We start from the raw sequence: 15,384 nt of genomic DNA on the forward strand, positions 1-15,384 counted from the left end.
GATGCTTTCTCCAAATGGTTGGAAATAATAGCAATGAACAACATAACCACAAGTGCCACTATCAAGGTATTGAGCAGACTGTTTGCATCCCATGGTTGCCCTGATCTATTGGTGTCTGACAATGGACCACAACTAACAGCCAGGCAATTCGAATTATTCCTAGATGGCCTGGGGGTCAGACATGCCCTCATCTCGCCTTACTCGCCCTGGGCTAACGGGTTGGCAGAACGTTACGTAAGGGTGGCAAAAGAGGCATTGCACAGGTCAGGCCCTGGAGATGTGCAACAGAACTTGGACCAATTCTTATTAACCCAGCACATTACCCCTAACTCGCACACACATGTAAGCCCTGCAGAGTTATTGATGGGGAGAAAGTTGAGGTCACCACTAGACAGGTTAAACCCAAGGTTCTGTTTGAATAATAACCAAATGTGCATAAAACCAGAAAGAGAAATGTATTTGGGTCAAAATGTATATGTAAAATGCTTTGATGGAAATGTAAACTGGATGAAGGGAATTATTGTTAAGCAAAATGCACCCAAGACTTATATTGTTAAACTGGAGGATGGTCGTTTGTGGAAACGACACATAGACCACATTCGGAAACGAACTGAAAACCAATTACAACAACCCGCTGACTCGGACTCTCCCCCCTCAACAGACTTTTATACATTGCCCGAACTAAGAAACACGCAGAGAGACTTATCGGGCCAGGGGGAACCATCCAGCGACGCCGAGCCATCCTCGTCCTCCGAGGCCTTCGTTGGGCCCGCCAGGCCTAGTCCGCCGCACCGGGAGAACAGCGGCGAGCCATCCTCCACAGTCAGTGGCGAAGGAGAAAATGGACTGCGCAGGTCAGCGCGAGAGTCTCGAAGGCCTCACCGATTGGACGACTTCGTCACGTGGCTTTCTTGATGGATGGGTCCAACTATGAGGGGAGGGGTGTTGTATCCTGAAATGGCTACCTTGTAACGCTGTAAATAGTTTGTTCCTCTTTTCCAGCGCTGTCTGAGCCCAAGCAGGAAGTCGCTCCTGATTGGCTCAGACGCGGCCGGCTCTCGCTTTGGCGGGAACCGCAAAAGTATAAAAGAAGCGGCTTCTCCCTGCAGAGCCAGTCGGTACTCGCTGAATTGTCACTTTACCTTGCTGAGCTGTTCACTTATTCTCTGAGCTGAATAAAAGTACCGATTGCTCAAACCCTGTCTCTGGGTCTACTTCACCTTCCTTAAGACATTCCACCATTCCTGTAGCCCGTCTTTGGACCCGTTCAATTTTGACAAAAAGATATTGACAAAATTGAACGGGTCCAAAGACGGGCTACAAGAATGGTGGAAGGTCTTAAGTATAAAACGTATCAGGAAAGACTTCATGAACTCAATCTGTATAGTCTGGAAGACAGAAGGAAAAGGGGGGACATGATCGAAACATTTAAATATGTTAAAGGGTTAAATAGGGTTCAGGAGGGAAGTGTTTTTAATAGGAAAGTGAATACAAGAACAAGGGGACACAATCTGAAGTTAGTTGGGGGAAAGATCAAAGGCAACATGAGAAAATATTATTTTACTGAAAGAGTAGTAGATCCTTGGAACAAAGTTCCAGCAGACGTGGTTGGTAAATCCACAGTAACCGAATTTAAACATGCCTGGGATAAACATATATCCATTGTAAGATAAAATACAGGAAATAGTATAAGGGCAGACTAGATGGACCATGAGGTCTTTTTCTGCCGTCAGTCTTCTATGTTTCTATGTTTCTATGAAAAAAACAATAAAATATACAGTATTTTAAAGAAAAAGCGAGGGTTGCAAATAGCGGCAGAGTGCAACGGGATCTAAATCTAAATGCTGAGTTAAAAGTCTGTAGAGATTTTTCAGTCGTCCGTTCCCCCCACCCCGGTCAATGGTGCCCCTCTTTACCGAAGCAAAAATCTGGTCACCTTAGTCTACACACGTCAAGGAAAAGTATCGAATTTAAAAAATCCAAACACCATTTTTAGGAAAGGAATACTGTGGGTGTGCAATAGTTGGGACCTAGAAATTGGTTTCTTTGAAAATGTAAATAAATGGGAAGTGAAAGTGAGTAGGAAGTGGGGATTCCCTAACCGTGGGTGACTTTGGGCAATAAATTAGCTGCTCACCCCAAGAAGAACACCACTCCTCTCTCTGAATCCCAGGCAGGAAAGGAGACTCAGTGCAAAGATGCTCAAACAGACTTTCCTCGCCGTCCTTGTTCTTCTGGCTTGCTGGGTGGCTCTCATGGAAGGTAAAAAAAATAATAATAATCTGGTTCTCTTTTTTTGGTTCTAGAAAGGAGACATTTCCAAGCTCACATCCAGATGTTCATGATCCCTTTTCCTGTTTCTTCCGCTTCTTGCTCTTTCGTCCCCTGTGCAATTTCTTTGCTTAATTTTGTGTGAACTTTTGGTAACCTAGAAAGACAAAGGAATAACACTTTTGCTGTTGCTTCTCTCCTTGTTTAGTTTCCACCCATTGCTTCTTGTCCTGCCTTGAGGTGCTTTGGAGAATAGTTTGATACCCTTCTTTTTTGTGACAGCCTGTTAAATTATAATAATAATAATAATAATAATAATAATAATAATAATAATTATTATTATTATTATTATTATTATTATTATTATAGAAACAGAAATATAGAAACATAGGACAGAAGGGAAAAGGGTGTTTCTAAGGGTTTCTTTTCTTTCTGTCTTTCCATTCTTAGGAACATAGAAACATAGAAGATTGACGGCAGAAAAAGACCTCATGGTCTATCTAGTCTGCCCTTATACTACTTCCTGTATTTTATCTTAGGATGGATATATGTTTATTTCAGGCATGTTTAAATTCAGTGACTGTGGATTTACCCACCATGTCTGCTGGAAGTTTGTTCCAAGCATCTACTACCCTTTCAGTGAAATAATATTTTCTCATGTTGCTTTTGATCTTTCCCCCAACTAACTTCAGATTGTGTCCCCTTGTTCTTGTGTTCACTTTCCTATTAAAAACACTTCCCTCCTGGACCTTATTTAACCCTTTAGCATATTGAAATGTTTTGATCATGCCCCCCCCCTTTCCCTTCTGTCCTCCAGACCAGTGTTTCCCAACCTTGACAACTTGAAGAGATCTGGACTTCAACTCCCAGAATTCCCCAGCCAGCATTTTCTGGCTGGGGAATTCTGGGAGTTGAAGTCCAAATATCTTCAAGTTGCCAGACTATACAGATGGAGTTCATGAAGTCTTTCCTGATAAGTTTTATGCTTAAGACCTTCCACCATTTTTGTAGCCCGTCTTTGGACCCGTTGAATTTGATCAATATCTTTTTGTAGGTGAGGTCTCTACAAAACTGGCCCCTGGTGGCCAAAAGGTTGGGGACCTCTGCCTTAGGTGATTGTGACTGATGGGTGAAGAACTCACATTTTCTAAATGATCTTTTGCAGGATTGCCCACTTCCGTCCGGGGGCAATGTTTGTGCAGTGGACCAGGAATGCGGTTTGTGAACAGGGACCGTGTGACCAAAATCGAGCACCACAAGCCCACCAGCAGATGTGGTCAAGAGGAACTAGTGTAAGTAATCTGAATCCTGCTGCCTTCTCCCGTTGAAGCTGTTAAGTTGTTGTCTAGGAGGTAGTCCTCAAAACGATCCAAAATTTCCATTGCTACTTGAGATGGTTCTCTCCTCTCCCCTTTTGTAGCCATTTTTGCCACAGTTGTTAAGTGAATCCATGCAATCATTGAAGTTAGTAACATCAAACAATCCTTGGTCTAATTTGGTCTCTAATTTATATATATGCAGTGTGACTGTTGAAAACAGAAAACAGTGTGTGAACATCAACGAGAAACAAGGCAGAAGAATTAAAAAGGTAAGCGGCTGTCATTCTGGTGTAGCTTAAATGGAATTTGTGTTTTTCTAAGGACCAATAAGTACAAGTGGACTAGAGTGCCTTCTGTCCCCTGTCCTATTGCTCTCCTATATCTCCTATACCTTTCTTCTATTCCTGTATCTCTTCTTCTATTCTTTCATTGATATGTTCTATTCCTATATCTTCTCTTCTATTCTTTCTTAGATATATTTTACTATGAGTATCTCCTCTATAACCTTCATCATGTATTTTACTATGTGTATACCTATCTGATTGAACAGGGGGTTGGTCTAGAACAGTGATTTTCAACCTTATTTGAGCTGCAGGACATTTTTTACATTTACGAAACCCTGGGGCACATTGAGTGGGGGGGGGGGGGCGGCTAATAAAAGTTTGGACAAAAAAATTCTCTCTCTCTCTCTTCCTCCCTGTCACTCTATTTCTCTCTCCCTCCCTCTTTCTCTCCCTTCCTCTTTCTTTCTCTCTCTTTCCATCCCTCTTTCTTTCTCTTCCTTCCTTCCTCTCTTTTTTGCTGTCTTTCTCTCTCTCTCCTTCCCTCCCTCCCTCTCTTTCTCTCTCTCTCTTGCTTTCTCTCTCTCTCTCTCTTTCTTTTTCTTTTCTCTTTCTCTCTCTCTTGCTTTCTTACTCTCTCTCTTGCTTTCTTTCTTTCTCTCTGTCTCTCTCTTGCTTTCTTTTTCTTGTTCTCTTTCTCTCTCTCTCTCTTGCTTTCTTTCTCTCTTTCTCTCTCTCTTGCTTTCTTTTTCTTGTTCTTTTTCTCTCTCTCTTGCTTTCTTACTCTCTCTCTCTCTTGCTTTCTTTCTCTCTTTCTCTCTCCCTCTTGCTTTCTTTTTCTTGTTCTTTTTCTCTCTCTCTTGCTTTCTTACTCTCTCTCTCTCTTTCTTTCTTTCTCTCTTTCTTTCTCTCTCTGAGCTTCGCGGCACACCTGACCATGTCTCGCGGCACACTGGTCTAGAAGACCTCCAAGGTCCCTTCCAACTCTGTTATTCTATCAGTCAGAACACAAAGAATCAGAAGGAGACAATCAACTTTCAGAGTAATCTTTTGTGGGTGAGAAAAACTAACCAAGTGTCCTTCTTTCAGTGTTTCCGTGACAGGCAATTGGGACAAATAACAATGTCAACCAAAAGAATTCGAGACGAGTTTTGGAGAAGCTGCTTCACAAATGCTTGATTTCCTAAAGACATCTAATCAGCTTCGGAAGGAACCCTAATCTATGACGCCCAAGTTGGGAACCACTCATCCGGCAACATTATTCTTATGCAGCTGCTGGTGTTTGGAAGTTAACGCCAACTACATCCTGTACCAATTTATGAAAACAAGTACAAGAATGATGTAATGTAAATATCTGTGCTTTTGTCTTGATTTTGACCTCTCTGACTATGCAAGACCTTCATTCTTCCAAATCAAACAAGGCAGGACAATGCAAAACAAGCATCCTCCATTCCTGAACATTTTATGCTTGCAGATCGTCCTTGACTTACAACCCCAACTGAGCTCAGCCTTTCTGTCGCAAACCAAGACACTGGACTCGCTCTGTTTTATGACTTTTCTTGACACAGTTCTTTAAGTGAATCACTGTAGCTGTTAAGTTAGTAACACAAGGGTCGAATGTGGCTTCCTCCATCGCAGAAAGAGGGTCATATGACCCCCAGGATAATTATTATTACTTTTATTATTATTATTTATTAGATTTGTATGCCGCCCCTCTCCGAAGACTCGGAGCGGCAACCAACATAAATATTAGTTAGCTGCCAAGTATCCAAATATTAATCATGGAACCAACAGTTGTAAGTGTAAAAACTTGATCATAAGTCACTTTTTTTTCAGTGCCGTTGTAACTTTGAATGGTTAATGTAACTAAATGAATGTTTGTGACGTTTATACCTGTCAATATCATTATAGGCTTCTATTCCCGATCCTGAAATATGTGTGTTGTATTGTTGCAGCCCAATGCTACTATCATTTTTAGTAGCATTGCAATTTTAGTTGCAGAATGAAGCTCATGACACCATAACCCACCATACCTCCCATTGAGTCTTCTATGCCTGGGTACCTATGTATATAATCTGTTATAGTGAAAGAGAATATTTTATTCCATATTTCAATAAATGTCATTCTGCTATTCTTTGTCTGATCTTTATTACAGTAGATTCTCAAAATATTGAGGGGGTGTATTTTTGTGCAGTGGAGATAAAACAGAGGACCCTGTTTTTTAAGTTGCTTTTTGTTAATGCGATTTAAATGCTTTAAGAAGCATTTTTTTAAAAAACTGCTCTCTGCAGCTGTCATATGGAAAACATCAAAGGAATCTATCTATCTATCTATCTATCTATCTATCTATCTATCTATCTTCTATCTATCTATCATCTATCTACCAACATATCTATTATCTCTCTCTCTCTCTCTATCACATCTACCTACCTACCTATCTATCTATCATCTATCATTTATCTACCTACCAACCTATCTATAATCTCTCTCTCTCCCCCTCTATCTATCTATCTATCTATCTATCTATCTATCTATCTATCATCTACCTAATCTATCTATCTATCTATCTATCTATCTATCTATCTATCTATCTATATCTATCTATATCTATCTATCTATCTATCTAATCTAATCTAATCTAATCTAATCTAATCTATCTATCTATCTATCTATCTAATCTAATCTAATCTAATCTAATCTATCTATATTATCTATCTATCTTATCTATCTATCTATCTATCTATCTATCTATCTATCTACCTAATCTATCTATCTATCTATCTATCTATCTATCTATCTATCTATCTATCTATCTATCTAATCTAATTTAATCTAATCTATCTAATCTATCTATCTATCTATCTATCTATCTATCTAATCTAATCTATCTATCTATCTATCTAATCTAATCTATCTATCTTATCTATCTTATCTATCTATCTATCTATCTATCTATCTATCTATCTATCTATCTATCTATCTATCTATCTATCTATCTAGTAATTATTTAACTTTATAGGCTGCCCAACTCTTTCTGTACTCTGGGTAGCGTACAATTAAAAACAATATAAAAGCAGTTAAAACCCCGTAAAAATAAAAATTATTCATATCCTGTTGGCCAGGTCTAGATGGTACCATTACTCAATAGCCCCACGCCTGCCAGCAAAGCTAGGTTTTAAAAGCCTTCTGGAAGGCCAGTAGATTGAGAGCAGTTCGGACCTCCAGAGGGAGCTGGTTCCAGAGAGCCAGTGCCACCACAAAGAAGGCCCTCCCACATGGCCTCGCCAACCGACATTGTCTAGCCAATGGAATCCCTAGAAGCCCAACCCCGTGGGCCCTAATCAGTCGCCAGGAGGTATACGGCAGAAGGTGGTCCCGCAAATGTTTAAGCTGTTCTAATATAACACCAGTGCAATTATTTTTACTGGCTGTTTTGAGATGCAATTTTACAGGACAGATTTTATCAAGCCTGGAAGGGTTGAGAGAGCCAATTTAACACAATTTATTTAGTTAATGGGAGGGGCTGAACATTTGGGAAATATCCTGGGGAGAGGAGTGTTCTGTGCTTCTCACTAACTGCATCAACACCCTTGAAAAATGTCCAAAGATATTTCACCAGAAGAGCCCTTAACTCCTCCACTATAAACAGAATATCCTACGAAAATAAACTAACAATCCTGGGCCTAGAAAGCCTAGAACTATGGCGCCTAAAACACGATTTGAGTATTGCCCACAAGATCATATGCTGCAACTTCCTACCGGTCAATGACTACTTCAGCTTCAACCGCAACAACACAAGAGCACGCAACAGATTCAAACTTAATACGAAGCGCTCCAAACTTGACTGTAAAAAATATGATTTCAACAATCGAATTATCGGACTCATTAACGGACTCAATGTATCAACCCCTAACCCCCAACATTTCTCCCTTAGACTCTCCACGATTGACCTCTCCAGGTTCCTAAGAGGCCAGTAAGGGGCGGACATAAGTGCACTGGTGTGCCTTTCGTCCCCTGTCCAATTGTCTTTCCTTTCTCTCACTTATCATATATATTCTCTTTCTTTCATATATCCTCTACTCTAAGTTCACTTTTACCCTTATATATATTACTACATGTCTATTTTTGTTCCTATGTATTTGGGTATTGGACAAATGAATGAATGAATGAATGAATGAATGAATGAATGAATGAATGAATGAATGAATGAATAAATAAATAAAATAACCTGACTGCTGAATAAACTCAAATCTTTATGTTGTCACCACTAGATAGAGTGAATGAAAGGGGCAGGCAGAAGTGGCTTTAAAACAACTGTTCTTTATTTGGCAACTATTTTACAAATTACAACACAACAAAAGGCTCTGCCTGACAGCCAGTCCTTTAATAGGGAGTTCTGAACTCCCTATTGCCCAGGGGGTAGGCAAAGTTGGCTCTTCTATGACGTGTGGACTTCAAATCCCAGATCCCTGAGCCAATCGTGCTAGATCAGGAATTCTGGAGTTGAAGCCCACATGTCATAGAAGAGCCAACTTTGCCTACCCCTGGTCTAAGCCAACCAGCAGTCAGTATTTTCCCTCCAGAATGGAGGACCTGATTGAAGCCTATCTGCTTCAGTCTGAGGCTGTAACAGTCACATGCTCAAACAACAAATTTACCAAACTGACTAATTGACACAACACATACTTCTGACACAAAACAAAGCTTTGCTCTTGTAGAAATCTAGCATCTAGATTTGTGTCTGATCTTGTTAAAATTTTCAGTGCTTGTATTTCTCAACCAATATAAAATATTAAAAACCCATATTTTTTCACCAGGCACAAATTTGACATTATTTTAAATATGTGTGTTTGTATTTACATAGAAACATAGAAGAATGACGGCAGAAAAAGACCTCATGGTCCATCTAGTCTGCCCTTTTACTACTTCCTGTATTTTATCTTAGGATGGATCTATGTTTATCCCAGGCATGTTTAAATTCAGTTACTGGGGATTTACCAACCATGTCTGCTGGAAGTTTGTTCCAAACATTTACTACTCTTTCAGTCAAATAATATTTTCTCATGTTGCTTCTGATCTTTCCCCCAATTAACCTCAGATTGTGCCCCCTTGTTCTTGGGTTCACTTTCCTATTAAAAACACTTCTCTCCTGAATCTTATTTAACCCTTTAACGTATAGTATTTAAATGTTTCGATCATGTCCCCCCTTTCCCTTCTATCCTCCAGACTATACAGATTGAGTCCATGAAGTCTTTCCTGATATGTTTTATGCTTAAGACCTTCCACCATTCTTGTAGCCCGTCTTTGGACCTGTTCAATTTTGTCAATATCTTTCTGTAGGTGAGGTCTCCAGAACTGAACACAGTATTCCAAATGTGGTCTCACCAAGCACTCTATACAGCGGGATCACAATCTCCCTCTTCCTGCTTGTTATACCTCTTGTTATTTCACTTGCAGTATATTTTGTCAGAAAATATTTGGACCAGGAGTCACTGCTCACAGTCACTCATGCTCTCATCACCTCGAGGCTCGACTACTGTAATGCTCTCTACGTAGGGCTACCTTTGAAAAGTTTTCGGAAACTTCAGATCGTGAAGAATGCAGCTGCGAGAGCTATCATGGGCTTTCCTAAATATGCCCATGTTACACCAGTCTGCATTGGTTGCCGATCACTTTCCGGTCACAATTCAAAGTGTTGGTTATGACCTATAAAGCCCTTCATGGCATCGGACCAGAATATCTCTGGGACCGCCTTCTGCCGCACAAATCCCAGTGACCAGTTAGGTCTCACAGAGATGGCCTTCTCCGGGTCCCGTCAACTAAACAATGTCGTTTGGTGGGACCCAGGGGAAGAGCCTTCTCTGTGGTGCCCCCCAACCCTTTGGAACCAACTCCTCCGGATATCAGAGTTGCCCCCACCCTCCTTGCCTTTCGTAAGCTCCTTAAAACCCACCTCTGTCGTCAGGCATGGGGGAATTGAGACTTTCCCTTCCCCCTAGGCTTATAAAATTTATGCATGGTATGTCTGTAGGTATGATTGGTTTCTTAAATTAGGGTTTTTAAATTAACTTAAATTATTGGATTTGTTTATATTGTTTTATTGTTGTTGTTAGCCGCCCCGAGTCTATGGAGAGGGGAGGTATACAAATCTGATAAATGAATGAATGAATGAATGAATGAATGAACGAACGAACGAACAAACGAATGAACAAACAAACAAACAAACAAACAAATAAAATTACATCATCTGGCAGCTGAGGTATCTGCAAGAGGATTAAAAAAAATCTAGATAGGGAGCAAAAGGGGCGAACCCCTTTTGGGCAAGCAAGCCTTTCTACATCCCCCTGTGCACCAAAAGGGGTACGGGAGGACCTATTAGCAGGGGTGCGTTCTAACTTACCTCGCTGCCTACCTCTGGTATAGATCAATCAGAAGTTCTGGATGACCAAGGTAGTCCAGGTCCTCTTGCGTGACAGGACCAAGGCCTTTTAGGTCTGACGATGGGACAAAATACAGGGTTGCCAGAGCCTGTCTGTACAAAGGTCTTCGGAAGGCCAAGACTGATTGTAAGAGGAAAATTGTGGATAATTTTTATAGTAATACCTGAGACAGGTGTGGCGAGGAATTCAACAAACTACCCACCATCAACCGGCCAATGTCATTCCCACAGAGGAGTGGAGGACTCTTCTCATGAAATATTTTGGTTCTCTCTCGACGGTATTTGTTCTGTCGGGCTCTCTGGTAGACTCCTCCCGAAAATTCACAGGTACAAATTTCAGACACACACACGTTTGAAAATTCAAAACAATGTTCTTTATAAGGAAACTTCACTTAAACTAAGCCCTCTTTTGGTATAGCAAAGAGCACTCCTCTCCAAACAAACTGGTAATTTATACAAGTCCCTTATCAGTTCTGTGATACTTAGCTTGCAGCTGTGAGGCAATTCACAGTCCTTCTTTCACAAAGTAAAACACACTTTGCCCTGGTTTAGTTTCAAAGCGGGGGAAAATCAGCACACAAAAGGTCAAACGCAGCAAGGCAGGCACGAAACACAATGGTCAGATAATCCTCCTCAATGGCCAAACCCACAGGCTGCTATTTATAGCAGCCTCACTAATGACCACAGCCCCACCCAACCACAAGTGGCCTCATTTTCTTTGATAATAATCTCTCAGTTGTTGTTGCCTATGCATCGCTCTCCGCATGCGTGGCTGTATCATTAACTCTTGTTCTGAATCCAAGGAGGAGCTAGATAATTGATCTCCTTCTGAGCTGTCTGCCCCACTCTCCTCCTCCCTGTCACTCATGTCTTCTTGGTCAGAGGAGCCTTCATCAGCAGATTCCACCTGGTGCAAAACAGGCTTGCAGCATGTTGATGTCTCCCCCACATCCACAGTCCTTGGGGCAGGAGCTGGGCCAGAGCTAGCCACAACAGTATTAATGTCCAAAATGCAATGCAGGTTCCAGACAGGTGAGCTGTATTCAAGGATTGGTCTAGCGAATGTTTTGTATGTTCTGGTTAGCAGTGTAATATTGCCAGAGAAGAAGCTACGCAAGAATAGATTGACAACTCTTACTGACTTTTTTGGCAATGTTGTTACAATGGGCTTTGGCACTTAGGTCATTGGTATGAGTACTCCCAGATCCTTGACAAAATGAGGCTCGTCTACAAAGTCATGTCCTCCAAGCTTGAAATTCATTAATTTGTTAATTCGTCCATTCGTTCATTCGTTTATTCGTTTGTTCATTCATTCATTCGTTCATTCGTTCATTCATTTATTCGTTCATTCATTCATTTGGATTTCTAGGCCGCCCTAGACTCAATTACCTCCAAGTAACTGAGTTTACTTGGCGGTAACTGAAGTAAAACAGACTCAACATAAATTTCAGAAGTCTTATTTAGTACAATCACTCCATAAATTCACAAAAACAGAAAGATAAACAGGTAACAATGACTAAAATGCAATACTCATAACATATTGAATCCTATTGGGGAAAAAAGATTTTTAAAAAATCAAAGAAACCAACGCGAAAATTAATCCAAATTCGCGATGAAAATTGCATAAACATTTAGAACACTGATAGTAAAGAAGCTAAAAGTTGTAGATTAATATAGTCAACAGACAGGTTGACAATAAACTCAACTTTATACAGATTTATAGACACAAATTTGCTTTTCTTTTTATTTTCTTCTTTCCCCCCTTTTTTCTTCTTTTTCTTTCTTTGTCTCCTTCTCCTTCTTAAATGTGTAATGTAAACTACAACTGTATATTCAAAGTTCTTATACATTTGTATCTATATTTGTAGTTTCTTTATTTTATGTACCCCTTCCCCATTTATTGTCAATAAAGGTTATATTTTATATTTTTAAAAAGGAAGTAAAATGGACTCAGTTGCCTCCAGTTCCCTTGAATTTCTGGGTTTTTAAAAAGAAATAACAATCAGAATCTACCGATGGTTTTACAGAGAATATCTGGTCTTCCCCTTAATGTGTGTGGGCCATCAGATTCCTTCCTTTTCCTGGAAAACAGAGATTTGCCCTACAAGGCAAATTCAGTTTTGGTTTCAGGATGGTGGTGAGTCATCAGCAAAGAGAACAGAAAGAAATGTACAAACTAGATTGACAGTCTGTCTATTCAAAAAAAAATTCAAAATGAAATGGCCAGAATTAATTAGATTACTTTCCTAAATGTCAATTACAAAAAAGAAGTGGAGACTCTGAAAATAGTGCAGTTAAGATGATTAGGGGGCTGGAGGCTAAAAGTTATTAATTAGATTTGTATGCCGCCCCTCTCCATAGACTCTTAATTTCATAACCATAGTGCAGTGATTTTCAACCTTTTTTGAGCCAAGGCACATTTTTTACATTTTCAAAACCCTGGGGCACATTGGGGGGGGGGGGAGGCTAAAAAAAAGTTTGGACAAAAATCTTTTCTCTCTTCCTCCCTTTCGCTCTATTTCTCTCTCCCTCCTTCTGTCTCTCCCTTCTTTTTTCTCTCACTCTCCATCCCTCTTTCTCTCTCTCTCTTCCTTCCTTCCTCTTTTTTGCTCTCTTTCACCCTCCCTCCCTCTGTCTTTCTCTCTCCCACCTTCCCTCCCTCTCTTTCTCTATCTCTTTCTTTCTTTCTCTCTATCTCTTGCTCTCTCCCTTGCTTTCTTTCTCTCTCCTGTTCTCTTTCTCTCTCTTGCTTTCTTTCTTTCTCTGTCTTGCTTTCTCTCTGTCTTTCTTTCTTTCTCTCTTTCTTTCTTTCTTTCTCTCTCTCTTGTTTTCTTTTTGTCTTTCTTTCTTTCTCTCTCTCTCTTGCTTTCTTTCTCTCTCTCTCTCTTGTTTTCTTTCTCTCTCTGAGCTTTGCGGCACACCTGACCATGTCTCACGGCACACTGGTTGAAAAACACTGCCATAGTGCCTTCTTCCCTCTAGTAAAAATCTCAAAACAAACTAAAAACCCTTATTTCTAAACTTATCTATATAAAATTTATATACTTTGTCAATTTAAAAAACAAATAAATACAAACATTTAAATTCATTACTTATTATTATGCCATTATTATATTTTAAAAAGCCCCTCTTGATAAGCTAAAATTAAGCAATAAAAGTGGAACATAGTGTTACATTTTTATCTACCCCATGAATTTTGCTGAGTTTAAAGAGACCGGAGTTATCTTCAAAAGGAGACAATTGTAACAGCCTCTTAAGGTTGCAACACATTCTAAGAAAAACAAAAACGTCAGCAATTGTCATTACAGTGTTCCCTTGACTTTTGCGGGGGATGCGTTCCAAGACCGCCAGCGAAAGTCAAATTTCCATGAAGTAGAGATACGGAAGTAATTAGACTATTTTTGGCTATGAACAGTATCGCCGGACATCCCCTAACACTTTAAACCCCTAAATTACAATTTCCCATTCCCTTAACAACCTTTAGATTATTATTCACCATTATTACTGGTACTCCCCATTGAAGAAGATACTTAATGATCCTGTTATTAACAATAATTTGGCAATGACAGGACAGGTTTTATCAAATCTGGAAGGGTTGAGAGAGTCAATTTAACACAATTTAATTAGTTAATGTTCTGTCGGGCTCTCTGGTAGACTCCTCCCAAAAATTCACAGGTACGAATTTCAGACACACACACACACACCTTTGAAAATTCAAAATAATGTTCTTTATAATGAAAATTCACTTAAACTAAGCCCTCTTTTGGTATAGCAAAGAGCACTCGTCTCCAAACAAACTGGTAATTGGTACAAGTCCCTTATCAGTTCTGTGATACTTAGCTTGCAGCTGTGAGGCAATTCACAGTCCTTCTTCTTTCACAAAGTGAAACACACTTTGCTCTGGTTTAGTTTCAGAGCGGGGGAAAATCAGCACACAAAAGGTCAAAGTCAGTAAAGCAGTCACGAAACACAACGATCAGATAATCCTCCACAATGGCCAAACCCACAGGCTGCTATTTATAGCAGCCTCACTAATGACCACAGCCCCACCCAACCACAGGTGGCCTCATTTTGTTTGATAATAATCTCTCAGTTGTTGTTGCCTATGCATCGCTCTCCTCATGCGTGGCTGTATCATTCACTCTTGTTCCGAATCCAAGGAGGAGCTAGATAATTGATCTCCTTCTGTGCTGTCTTCCCCACTCTCCTCCTCCCTGTCACTTATGTCTTCTTGGGCAGAGGAGCCTTCATCATCAGATTCCACCGGGGGCAAAACAGGCCTGCAGCATGTGGATGTCTCCCCCACATCCACAGTCCTTGGGGCAGGAGCTGGGCCAAGTTAACCACAACAAACGGAACAACATTCTTGCTGTTCCAGTTAGTAGCCCATCCCTGCTTGAATTCCATCCCAATTGTCCTACAGAAACAAAAGCTAAACTCTTTTATGTTCTGCTTTCATGCGGAAGCAAAGATATCGGCGAAAATCGCCAAAATCTCTCTCGTGAGCGCGTCGTCATACAAGATTTTATTTGATGTGCATGTGCAGAAGTGAACTCTCGTACCACCAAGGGTGGTGGCACATACACCCACGAGGACGCACCGGTAGTGCCAAAGACGAGAGCCCTTCACTGATCGTAAGTGTGAAAAATGGTCGTAAGTCGCTTTTTTCACTGCCGTTGTAACTTCGCACAGCTGCTTACTTAATTGTTATAAGTCAGTGGTGGTGAACCTTTTGTTCCTCGGGTGCCGAAAGAACGTGGGCGCACACTATAGACTGCCCACACCCATAATTCAATGCCTGGGGAGGGCGAAAACAGCTTCCCTTGCCCCCAGGAGGACCTCTGCAGGCTGAAAATGGCCTGTTTCTCAATTTCTGGCAGGTCCAGTAGGCTCATGTTTCACCCTACTCAGGCGCCAAAGGCTTCACTGGAGATGGGGGAGGGTAAAACCACCTTCCCCAATCCCCCTGGGGGCTCTCTGGAAGCAAAAAAAGACCACATTTGGAATTCTGTGTTCAGTTCTGGAGACCTCACCTTCAAAAAGATATTGACAAAATTGAACGGGTCCAAAGACG

The 15,384-nt window shown here is 40.6% G+C and overlaps 1 protein-coding gene across 1 annotated transcript; it reads left to right on the top strand.

Moving 5' to 3' along the window:
- The first annotated feature begins 2,179 nt into the window (after positions 1-2,179).
- Positions 2,180-5,990, top strand: CXCL11 (C-X-C motif chemokine ligand 11). The gene is made up of 4 exons (XM_070756538.1): positions 2,180-2,262; positions 3,437-3,563; positions 3,793-3,859; positions 4,961-5,990. The coding sequence occupies exons 1-4, from the start codon at positions 2,199-2,201 to the stop codon at positions 5,048-5,050; spliced, it is 348 nt and encodes a 115-aa protein (XP_070612639.1). The 5' UTR covers positions 2,180-2,198; the 3' UTR covers positions 5,051-5,990.
- The last annotated feature ends 9,394 nt before the right edge of the window (positions 5,991-15,384 follow it).

The sequence above is a fragment of the Erythrolamprus reginae genome, chromosome 7 (genome assembly GCF_031021105.1).
Source record: "Erythrolamprus reginae isolate rEryReg1 chromosome 7, rEryReg1.hap1, whole genome shotgun sequence".
Classification (NCBI taxonomy): domain Eukaryota; kingdom Metazoa; phylum Chordata; class Lepidosauria; order Squamata; family Dipsadidae; genus Erythrolamprus; species Erythrolamprus reginae.

Bases quoted from the DNA above. Each gene is read 5' to 3' on its own strand.
- CXCL11 (XM_070756538.1), top strand. From the start codon at position 2,199: ATGCTCAAACAGACTTTCCTCGCCGTCCTTGTTCTTCTGGCTTGCTGG. The intron at 2,263-3,436 runs GTAAAAAAAATA...GATCTTTTGCAG, and splicing joins CTGGGTGGCTCTCATGGAAG to GATTGCCCACTTCCGTCCGG. The intron at 3,860-4,960 runs GTAAGCGGCTGT...TCCTTCTTTCAG, and splicing joins AAGGCAGAAGAATTAAAAAG to TGTTTCCGTGACAGGCAATT.